This window comes from Podarcis gaigeae, assembly GCF_964106915.1.
Source record: "Podarcis gaigeae genome assembly, chromosome: 2".
Classification (NCBI taxonomy): domain Eukaryota; kingdom Metazoa; phylum Chordata; class Lepidosauria; order Squamata; family Lacertidae; genus Podarcis; species Podarcis gaigeae.
The window spans coordinates 44,914,682-44,926,800 of record NC_139679.1 but is presented as its reverse complement, the minus strand read 5'-3'; the positions used below and the strand labels follow the sequence as shown (position 1 = coordinate 44,926,800).

Here is a 12,119-nt window from a genome sequence, read left to right as displayed (position 1 = left end):
AAATGTATTCAGCACATTACATTCCAATAGTCAATTTGCATGATTTAACGTTGCACCCAGAAACTGCTACGTTAGTTTTAACTGTAAACTGCTTGGAGGCCTCTGTATAGCCCAAAGACCAAATATGATTTTCCCTCCATCTTCAAATTATCAGTTACCCTACTTCTTTGATTGACAAAACAGATATTGCTCAAATTAATGCATTCACCACTTGCTACTCTCTTCTGCTTGTTACGTTACACATTTTGTTTTCTCATATTGTAAACCGCCCTGTGATCCTTGGGTGAAGGACAGTATAGAAATTTTAATAATACTTATTCCAAGCTTCAAGTCTGTCAGATATCTCAGCACTTCCTACCTCTGAAATATCAATCTTTTAGATCAGGAGTGGGAAGCCTTTATTAGCCTGTGGGTCACATCATCCCCTCCTGGGCGACCTCTGGGGATGGGCAGCAGAGACAATGGGCAGAGGCAAAATGTGGGTGGAACAACAAATGTGAACTTTACCTTTGGACAGTAGGCTAGCTTCCACACATATATGCAGCCCCTCTCTGTCCTTCATTCATGCAAGAGGGGCTATAAGAATTCAAGGACACATTTCAGACAGTCAAAAACTAGTAGAGGAGGATGAGAAGCTGGGCCGGAGTGTGTGTGGACTGGGGGGAGTCCCAAAGGCTAAAGAGAGAGACCTGGAGAGCTGCACTGAGTCCCCTTAGCCTCAGGTTCTCCACCCATTTAAAACCATGATGGAGTCCCTTAAGGTTGCCAGGATGCCTTTCTTGTTGATTCCAAGTACAAAATGATTCATGACTTAGAAGTTCGTTCTGGGGAAGGAAGCTGCTTTAAAATTGTGCATGAAATGGAAAGAAACAGACATTTAGGGAAAGAGAGTTTTATTTTTAAGCTTCTATGAGGGTTTTTACAAACAGAGTAAAAAAAAAAGCTTTTCAAAAGTAAGCAAGAATGTCATTTACCTTATACTATTGTAGGTATGTTTCTAAATCCAAAAGTTCCACTAAAATTGATCAGACTGGCCTCGCTGCTTGGAGGCAGGCAACTACTTCTGACAAGCTGTTTGGACTGCTGACGGGGAGGTGGGGTGCTGACTAGGAAAAGGAAAGTCTCTGTTCTAAAATTTGGTGCATGCCAAGTAGTTGGCAGTGAAATTTAGGACAGTGAAATCGCACTGAGAGGTGACTAGCAAACCATAACTGGAAATAAGTGACACTGAACTGTCCCATGTTGCTGGACTGAACCTACAAGGTTGGGTCCCATAGGGCACAGAAAAGGGTGTTTCACAAAGACTCTTGAAGACACCCCAGGGAGATACTATTCTCTTATTATCTTTTAAAATCCAAGGTACAACTGATATTTTAAAAAGGGCAACTGCTCGATTTCTGATTCCTCAGCATGTAGGGAAAGCAATTAGCTCAGCAAATTATCCACTCACCCCCAAAACTGGCCAGAGATGCCTAGGGCACTCTAAGCCTGAAATCATTTAAAATCAAATCATAAATAAGAACATTCCTCTTCTGAGACAAACTCCAGTACTTACTTTATTGGAATTTACTCAACATGTTATCCCTGGGATAAGCCATTTCCATGCTTTCTGAACGTCATTATAACATCTAGCATACTAAGCATTAAACCTAGCATTAAACCTTTTCTTGCCCGTGACAAATGGCTCTGGGAACAACTGGTGCTGGTGGGAAAAAACCCTCCAACAAGATAAAAAGGGTCCATTAACCGGACATTAAACTGGAAGTAACTAAGGAGAGCTACTAATAAAATGGCCTGCTGTGGGGATAGGAAGGAGATGGTTATGCTATTAAAAACTCCACAAACTTCCAAACAAATAGCTGAAATACTTTGGTATATAGAGCATTACTTTCTTTTTAAAATGGTTTGGTTTACAGCACCAATGTGAAACTAGAGCCAAATTATTATTTTCTTAAAAATTAAGAACCACTCTACAGGTAAGTGTATATATATATGGTGACAATTTTGTTGTTTTTAAGAAGCTCCCCTTAAGCAGGATAAACAAAACAGGACTTCTCTCCAGACCTGATCCCAAAGTTCTCTGAGATAACCATTTCTCCAAACTTCACTGTGTGAGTGTTCAAACCATCTCTAAAACTAGGATGTGACAGAAACAAGTAATGTGAACTGTCTCTCCTAAGTCCCTTTCCTCTACCTATAGGCACCCCCCATCAGTTCATGTTGCATGCCAATTCCTATGCTACCATCCTGAAATATTGTGTTCTTTTATTTGGGCAAAATCCACTACAGCTACAGAGGAACAGTATTTTCTCTCTACTTGGGAATAAAACTCAATATTGGCAGGGTGTCTGCAAGTTCTCCAACTCATCTCCTGGTCAATTTTCCTCTTTTACACGGCTATAAATTCTCATGTTTTTGACTGCAACTCTTGTGAATTGGGTGTTTGGAGAATAACCTATTGCAGCTTGATCTACATTAGAAAAAAAAATTCTTAAAAGGTAACTGACTAGCACTTGTTCTACATTAAAATTCTGAAGCCAGCAGGCAAGCATAAATATTCAACTTATCAGCTTAATTATCATTTTAAAGCAAATTTCATGAATTCTTCAACACAGAGTTTGGTCAATCTGCATAATCATGATTCTCTTGATTTCCAGCCTCAGTCCTTCTTCCAATATTACCTATGAGCAACTTCACCGACTCTTAGCCTTATGATATTGAATCCCGGGAATTTTAAAGTTACATGATTCCAAGACTTCGCGTGCCCAACCACAGCCCAAGCATTTCAAGTCTCTTAGAGAAGAATCAAGCACTGGAATTAATTTGGACTGTGGTCTGCAACCTGAAATTAAATCTGTTTGTGATGCTCCATTCCTCCACTTTGAGAAAACAGTCTACTCACCAAATACTATAAATGAAAAATACACCCTCCATAAGAAGTCAAAGAAAGGGAAGTTTTAAAAAATAAATTAAACACACACACACACAGTTCCCGGTGGGCAATAAATAAATGTGCACAAAAGTGTAGCTTTGATTACTTGGAACTAACATGAGGGAGGTTGGTTGAGCAAGCAAAGCTAAACTGCTGGCCGTCTGAAACCTTCTGACTGCTCACATGAGTACAGCATTGTCCTGGTGGATGTCCGTGATACAAAGCTTCCAGGTGTTTCCATGACGCCGATTTCAGTATAACAGGTCAGCAAAGGAAGATACAGCATTGGAGAAGATACAGCAAATTGGCTACTAGTTCTATGGTGGCTGCAACTCAAGTCAATTTGGCTGCCACCACTCAGTAGCTCTGCTCTCAAACCCCTCTATGAAACTTTGGATCATGCCCTTTTTAATGAAAAGGCAGCAAAGCAAAAGTTTGGTGGCTACAAAAATAAAACAAAATACAAAAACAAAATCAAGCAGCCCCTAAAGCTTAAGGTGTTCAGGCAGTCCTGAATCAAGACAAGTGACCAAATTTACAAGTAATCCAAAGTTAAAGTCCCTTTCTGTATAAGATAGAAGTTACTTCTATTTACTTTAACATGCAAATTTATAATATATGGTATATAGAGAATATAGTGAAATGCTAATGTCTAGAATATAACAATCTACCCAGCTAGTCTCTGCCTTACCTTTGGCATGATTTTTTTTTTTTACAGTTTTGTTTGTTTTAAAATCCCCCATTTGAATTGCATGCACCACACGCTGCACACCTGTGCCCCACCCACCCCAATATCCCCACACACTTTAAGAGCAGATGTCAGGCAGGCGATTGTAAACATTTAGCCATCCAGATTAAAAATAACATTAACAAAGATTTGTTCTAAATTAATACATTAAAAAAATAATTTAAAAAATGCAATAAAACTGCATTTTTTCCTCAATTTTTCTTGAAAAGACATCCCGTGTTTTTGAACGTTTGAAAAAACCTTTAACGTTTCCCAAACCTATCCCACCCCTGTATGCTCCCCCCACCATGGCAAGCTAAATTATAACCTTCTTTTGAGAATGGAAAACACCCTTCCACATTTGAGAGTTAGGCAATCTCCTGATAAGAGGTTATTCTTGCTTTCTCTTGAAGTAAAGGTAAGGTGAACCAGGCTCTTCAAGAGGTCAATTGTTTTTGGGTGGTCTGCCATGTTTGAGAGCTTCAAGTCCAAAGGGAAATAGAATACTGTATCCAAACTCATTTCTTGAAAGGGACAAATGTGCAATTTTTAAAGTGAACCCAGAAGCTTTCCGCTTCAAATGCTGAACAACATTCTAATAATTCTGAACCTGTGTAAATATTATGTTTTATAATCTACCCCCTCCCATTTTTTGGAACACTTCGGCCATGTTCTCCATCAGGATAAATTTTCAGTTCACGAGAAATTTTTTCAATTTTGAATTTTAACCTTAATTGACATTTGCACAACTTCTATTTTTTTTATTTTAAAAAATCTGATTTAGTGCTGGGACTTTACCAAGTCATTATACTGCGTTTCATCTAATAGTCATTTTATAAATACTCAAGTACATGCTTCACTATGTACTGAAGTACCTGCATGCAAACAGTCTAATTCCCTTGAAGACCCTTGCTGGTATCCTTTGCCTTCCTAAGACAAGAACACAAACTCAGACACCTGGAGAAATCTCTTGGTATCTCTTCTAGCTACTGCTCTGCTGTACATATGATGAAATGTGCAGGAAAAATCTCATACGTCACATTTCCAAACATGTAGGCAAATTTATTTCACAACTTTGTGGGAGGAGCACTTCTAAACCTTGACGTCTTGAGGCACTAGAGAAAGGAGAGCCAAAAGATTTATATATTTATTTAATGGCTGGAACAAACTTCCAGATGGAAAGTTAAAACAGCGCAAGGCTGAAGTTACTTATTTTAAGCAACTTTTTTTTTAAAGGGCTCTTTTCTTAAATTCCAAGTTCACAAGATACGACACAAATGTTCAATAAATATCCACTAAAAAATCAACGGACAAAATAGCTTTTCAGGAGTTACATTATAGGAGGCACTTATTCATAGGACCTGACAGTTCCATCACTTGGAATCTTAAACGGAATAAAGCTTTTAGGTGCAGCAAAGCAGATACCTACAAATTCTTAAACACCAAGAAGAAACAAAACCCAAAAGCCATCTTTAGAGAGAAAAATCTCATTGTTGCAAAGCCAATCCCATCATTAGGGGCACCTGCTTTCCATTAGCACTAGAAAACCCAGTGCTCTAATAACATTCTTGTACTCTCAACTATCTTCTTCCAACCAATGCTTCTTGATTTAAGATTTCCAGGGCCTAGCCAGCCAGCCACTAAAGATTAGGGCTGTGGTGCACATCTAACCAATTCATGCTGGCAACGGCTAATAAAAAAGTTTTGAGAGGCTCTGTGCTCTAAAGCTAAACCATGCTTTTTAGGTCAAGCCAGAAGGTAGATCCACTCCTAGTTCCACTTTTAGATATCAGCCACTTTGGAAAGGTACCAGCGCCAGTTGTCATACTATATATCACCAATTCTCTGCCAACTAGTATACTTCATTTGCTAAAGTACATTTCATAGAAGTCCAATGGAAGAACAGGTTGTAGAGCCAAAAGGAGGGCACACCCAGCTTTTAGGACAAGGCAATAAAACGGCTCCCATTGGACTGCTTCTACCAACCCTTTCTATTTATCTCTTTCCCACACCTTCTGTACTTCCCAGTACACTCCGCACATTAACTTGACATCCAATTTAAACACCACTTTCTTCTACACGCAGCCCAGTGCCGTTCTCAACTTGCACGTGCTGTTCTTCCACCTGGATCTCGAGTCCAACTTTTCACACTTCCTATATCTCCTCTGTTCCCTCACCTGCGCCAGCATTCTCTACCCAAGGTGCTTCACTTCCCCGACAAAACACGCCCAGACCTTTGATGACTACCAGCCTACTTTCCAAGATGAATTCCCAAAAGTAGTGATTAACTCCGCAATTGAAGGACTGTGCAAAAGCAAGCAGAAGGGTGAGGGCCTATCACTGAGATAGACAGGCCACCCTGATCATCCACGGAGAAGACTACTGCAACTGGTCCTACTGGTCACCAGGGCTTTAGTTCTCCTATGAGTTTCTCATTATATCTTTCAGACACTCTACCTTGTCCTCTGCTATAAAAGGTTTTACCCTCTCCCCACTCCTTCTCTAGGCAGTTCAATATTTTGACAGTGCACTGCTCTTCTTGTAATCTTGTGGAAGATGCCCTAGAAAGCATGCTTTACTCTTTTCCAAACCATTTTTTGTGTCCAAGTGACATCTCAAATCTGCATCTTTATGGGATCATTCTTGTATCAATTTGAAGTTGGGAAGCCTGAACGATTCCTAACCAAAACACATTTCTGTGGCAAAATGATCTCCTATGCCCTTCACGCCGATAGATGATATCTCCAAGTAGTCTTAATATGAGCTTTCTTGTTATTTTGCTCAAGTGAAACACAAAATTGCATTTATACTATTGTTTGTCCTCTACCCAAAGATCTTCCAATACGACAAAAATATCTTGCTATTGAAAATAACGAAGTCTTGTGCCTATGCAAAACCACCCATTTATTTATTTATTTGAAAAGCACGACTCAATATCTTGAAATCAAAACCACGTCTGGATGTACATTACTGACTCTCTAAATCAAAGTTTAGGAAGTCAGCAAACATCAGGCATGCATTCTCCCCCTTTACCCCCACCCTGTGTTGGTGCAGAGATCCTGGTTAGTTTCAGCTGCAATTCCCCATTATGTCTGAATTGGCAAACTGTTATTTTACTAACCAGGATCAAACCATGGTTTATTATTACTGCTAGAGAACTGTAACAGCTCGGTTTACTATTTCAGATCCAATGGGAAACTGTAGTTTACTCTAACAAGATCAGATCACTAATGGGAAAGGTAAGTGTGTGAGTTTGTTGTTTGTTCCTGGTTCTCAAACTATGGTTTAGCACACTATTTTCAAGCTACTTTCAAACTGTGGCATAATGTCTTTGGAAAACACTCAGATTTTCTTAAAATTCTAGAGAGTTTAGGAAGACATCATAGCCAAAGTTCCCAGAAGAGGCTAAATAAACATGTTGTTGAAGCCTCCACAATACTAAAGGAATTCATCTTGGAGGCTAGGCATCTCTTAAACATGCACCACAGCACCACCTTCTGTTTTACACCCACAGGTAAACTTCATTGCTTTTCCTACTCCACTTCCATAAAAACCATTAATATTCACTCACTGTTTCAACAGTATGGACGCATCTTAAATCTGAAACTTTCTGTCTCTGCTCACTGCCCTTTAGTTTTCACCAGCTCTTCACTTCCAACTTTCTGTCATACAGCAAATGTCTTTTCATATAATACACTCCATCCATTTTCTTTTAGACACAAAACCACCTACTCATAAAGCCTGTGTGCAAATGAAATTGCCTTCCTTCATATTCCGAAAAATGCTGCCACATTAACAGTCACTACTGCAGTCAGCAGAATAACTGAACTTCCACACTGTGTTGTAAGGATGTCCCAGTCACAAGGAATGAAGACCTCCACCCTCTCAGGAAATGAACTCTCCATGTCCTCCAAGCGCTTTGGTAACTTGCCTCATTTTGTTAGCAACTATCCACTCTAAAAATCTAATCAGTCACAGAAAACACACACCCACTTCTTCACAAATCAAGCAAGTGCACTACCCCATTTTCAAAGGACGCTCTTGGTCTGGTCTGACTTTCTGGCAGGTTGCCCAGCACCCCCAAGCACTTTGTAGGACATGCCCGAACATGGATTATGCTATAACTGCTCCTCCTTCCACTAATTCTGCCACTGAATGTACCTAATTTTGGCTCCCTTTGGAAGCATAATACAATATAGGAGCTCCACCCTGGAAACAGCCAGAACATAGATGGAATCATGTCTCAAGGACTTGTATTAAGCAGACAGCCCAGCCTCATCAATGACCACAGGTGCATCTCCTTTTCAGGACATCCCAAGTACTGTTATGACTTTAGTTTAAAACTTCTATGTGCGTGTGTGTGTTGGGTTTATGAAGTTGATCTATACATCTGGTATAGTTGATCTATACATCTGGTATAGTTGATCTATACATCTAGTGCACCATCATGCCTGCGCCACAAGTAACCACACTAACCCACATATCCATAGGATTGAGACAAGAGCTAAGATTATGGTACTCCAACCTTTGCTAGCAAGAGAAAGCAGGAATAAGCCTCACCTTCAGGTTAACAGTCAGAGCTTCAGGACTGTGCTTTAACCTCTGGACTACCTGAAATGCAATTGTTATTGGCAGAATTGACTCAAGAAGAAAACCAGGATTCATTCCCAAAGTCTCTGACCACCTCTCATTCCCAAGGCTGATGGTGGCAATTGTTGCTCCTAAAGGTTTATATGACAACTTCAATGACCCAGAGACCTTGGTGCCTACAGCATGGCCCCAACACTTTGGGAATGCCTGTCAATTAGAGTTGACTGGAATTCTGTCCCTTCTGGCTTCTTATCCTGTTAAAAACACTAGCAGAAAAAAAGCTTTATTCTGAAAGAGTAGGATTGAGGAGGGTGCTCAGCCTTCATCCTCCAAGCCTTTTGGATAATTTAGAATCCCGCGTCTGAGATTTCATGAAGTCTGAGCATCTAGACAGACAGTGCAGATTCTAGCCCATGATCTCCAAAGAGCAAACTCTGACCAATTCTCAACTGGAGATACACACTTGTGACCAGTTAAGAATCGAGTCAATAAAGTCCACAATAGGGCATAAATGTGTTACTATTTAAATATATTAAAGAATCCCTAAGACACAGCAGTAAGAATCATTTGGGCTGAATCATTTTTAAAAAATGGCTTTCTTGATGCCAGGATTATCTTTTAAGTTCTGCTTTTCCTTTTCTTAAATACTGGAAGAAAATGAACAAGCATTTATCCTAGCACCAAACACACACTTTGGTAAATAAAACACCACTGACAAAACTTTGTTCACGCTCAAAACAAAAGAATAGGAACCCCTGAGTTCAAAAAGAATTGAAGAGGGAAAAAATCACTTTAACTGAGCTACTCTTGGATGAGAATAATTCTCAAACCTACACTTTCCTGTCTCCCCAAGCCCTAAGAAAAAATGAAACCAAGACAACAGCAACAGCTAAGCTCAGAATCTAAAGCAGCAGACGACCCATCTACGTCCAGCCCCATTCCCCCTCAGCAAATACAATCCCAAAAACACAAATGAAAAAACAAAAAACAAAGACAGACATTAATAACGCAGGGATGGGTGAACGGGTGCAGCAGGCGGCCCGCAGCACCACAAGTCCAAACTTAATAAATAAGTGGTAAAAAAAATATCTTCTTTTTCCTTTTGTGTGTTTTGTGTCTGTTCACAGTGCGTGAGCAAGGGTCACTGTTGAGCCTCCAGACAAGGTGGAGAGAGACAAGCAGGGAGCGGCTGTCACTTTGTGGCAACTCCGGATGGCAGGCGCTCTATCACAGAAAGATAACAAGCACAGGCTGGAAAAGGCCTTGTATTCTTGGGCTGCCTGGCGCCAGAAATGCCAAGGGCTCTAGAACACACCCACATTCCAGAAAGACCAGACAGCCACCCCATCTCTTCATGGCAATACTGAAGGAAAAGACAAGATGGGCAAGGGTGATTTGAGCAGGTGAAGCAAACAATTCATGCCACTGAAGAGTTGCTGTTGTGAGGGCAGGTGTCTGTTGTGGTGCTCTCTCTTGCCCCACCTTGCAAGCTCTGTCTGCCAAGGGGTCCTTCCTTGGCACAATAGCCACTCTACATGGCTACCTGGTGAAGAACGGCAGGTGGTGCTGGCTAAGGATGCTACTCGTGCGGGGTGACTCTGTCTTAGCCATGACATCTTTGAACCAGGACGCCACATCCACTTCCAGTGTCTCATAACGCTTGATGAAGTTATGTTCCTGCAAAGAAACAGGCAAAACGAGATGGAAAATAAGCAAGGGAGTCACACCACCTGTGTTATTTCTACAGAGCTGTGAGCAACAGTTGTCAGCTATAGCTAAGCAACAAGGAGGGTACACAACAGCACCAAACATGAGCAGGGAAAAATCTGACCAAAGTCAAATAAAAAAGTAAAATAACTTTTCTTTAAAGAAACTATGTGGAGAAAAGAAAGGATGTCACTTTATTAATCTCAGCTTCCGTGCCAGTTGGCACAAACTAGTTCCAAGAAATGTTACTGGTTATTTCTAAACTTTAAGGGTTGGCAGAAGCACCCACTGTGGCCTTTTTCCAAGCCCTGGGGGATTTTTTTTAAATATTCACAATGAAAGAGGTGTGACCAATACTTACAAGTAGCTTGTTGTACTTTGGTCTCTTCCTGTGATCTTTAGTAAGGCTAGAAATAACAGAAACACACATTCAAAACACAGGATCCAATTTATTTTATGGAGCAACCAACACGGCATGTTTCCACTACCTGATGCATAATGGATCCTTGCAAACAGAGCTCATATTGACATAGGTCTACTCTAAGTTTCAAACTCTCTCAGCCAAACAGGATGAAGTCCATTATCCTGCTGTACCAATAATCTTTCAGGGTCAACTGCCTATGCCCAGTATCCCATGGCAGATTGCAACAATCTTACGTGAGGATGATGGAATCCAGGAGTGGCAAATTGGACACATAAGCTCAAAGTTAACTGAAACAAAACAATCACTATCAGAAGAGGATTTTCTGTTTGAACATTTGTGGAAGTGTCAATGCCAGTTGCAAGGAGTGCAATTCATTTACAGCTGCCTAATTGTTGGAAGGAATGGAAACAAGGAAAGATGGGGAAATGTAACTAACTTACGACATGTTACTTTTTATCTCCATGGCAATGAAGGATTTCCTACACCTTTAAGAATCGGTACATCAGACACAGAAAAGAGGTAAGAGCCAGGAATGTGTAGACAAGAAGAGGTCATACACAACGATGTGCTAGCCCAGAATTTAAGCACAGCTGTCCTGGAGGCAGATAAGGGATTTCCTTTCTAGGTGGAAATCACCAGCACAGGTTGAGTTCAGTCTTTAGAAGAGCATGGTACCAGTTTGAACAAGCAGAACAGTTCCAATTCTTTTATCTACACTATTAATAGTATTGAAGATGGGGTGCCCTAGAATGAACATTAACCAATATCTGAGAAGGCAACTGGTATGCAAGAGTTCAGCAGGAAAGTGAGGAACCAGCTGGAACTGCAGGGCTTCCTGTCTATGTAAGAAATATTGAAGCAGCCGCTCTACATAACATGAATTTAAGGCACTTCACTCACCAGTCTTTCACAAAGGACTGGAAATCCACAGAAAATCCCATGTTGTTTGGGAGGAGGGGAGGATCTTCCTGCAACACCTTGGTGAGGACTTCAAAATCTGTTTTACAGTTCTTGTAGGGGAACTGACCTGTAGCCAGCTCAACCTGCATTAAGGGTGGTAGAGAAATGAAGAATAAGTGCTTAAAAATGGGAATAATCTAAAAAGCATTATTATCATCAGCATCTCTTCAATGATGCTTCAGTGATGTATATGCCACTATTTGCATATAAGGCGCAGGGCAGTTTACAACAAAAGCAAATAGATAAAAATCCATACAAACAACACAATTCTAAATGATTGTACGGAAAGAGATGAGAGCAAGAAAGGGAAGAAATGTGGAACAGAATGATCACTTGGCTTATCCAGCCTCAACAGCAGAGACAAAAATGGGGTTCAGGATAGCCAGAATTCAGCCTCCTTTGAATCAGTTAACTCCATTTTAAAAAATTGAAGAAAAACTCACCCCAAAGCTTATTGCTGTTTATGTCATGTATTAAGCACTGCATACATTAAAGGATGGTTGAGATATGATCCAGAACCTGAAGATCCCAACAAGCATATTAAGGTACACAAATTTTCTTTAAAATGGGGAGCAGGTTTTACTTACCAGAGAGATGCCCAGGCTCCAAACATCTGCACGGATATCATAATCTGGTTTTGAGGGATCAGGGGGATCTATTCTCTCAGGCTGGAAACAAAAAGATTATTACAAATTCGGTCAAAAATCTTTGCTACTCTTTGCTACTGGTCTCTTATCTGCACCTAGCAAGATTCCCCTAATTACAGAAGCCAAACCATG

The 12,119-nt window shown here is 40.4% G+C and overlaps 1 protein-coding gene across 4 annotated transcripts in view; it reads right to left on the bottom strand.

The window, feature by feature from the left end:
• Positions 1 to 876: 876 nt before the first annotated feature.
• The window catches only part of MAP2K7 (mitogen-activated protein kinase kinase 7), a 35,609-nt gene continuing 24,366 nt past the window's right edge, over positions 877 to 12,119 (bottom strand). For 3 of the 4 annotated variants that reach the window (XM_083727255.1, XM_083727254.1, XM_083727256.1), the window contains 4 exons: positions 11,928 to 12,008; positions 11,281 to 11,423; positions 10,318 to 10,363; positions 877 to 9,926 (listed from right to left, as the gene is read on the bottom strand). In XM_083727255.1, coding sequence (XP_083583381.1) covers positions 9,789 to 9,926; positions 10,318 to 10,363; positions 11,281 to 11,423; positions 11,928 to 12,008 — 408 coding nt within the window. In that variant the 3' untranslated portion in view covers positions 877 to 9,788. The remainder of the gene's footprint in view (positions 9,927 to 10,317; positions 10,364 to 11,280; positions 11,424 to 11,927; positions 12,009 to 12,119) is intronic. The other variant, XR_014561316.1, reaches the window with a different exon arrangement.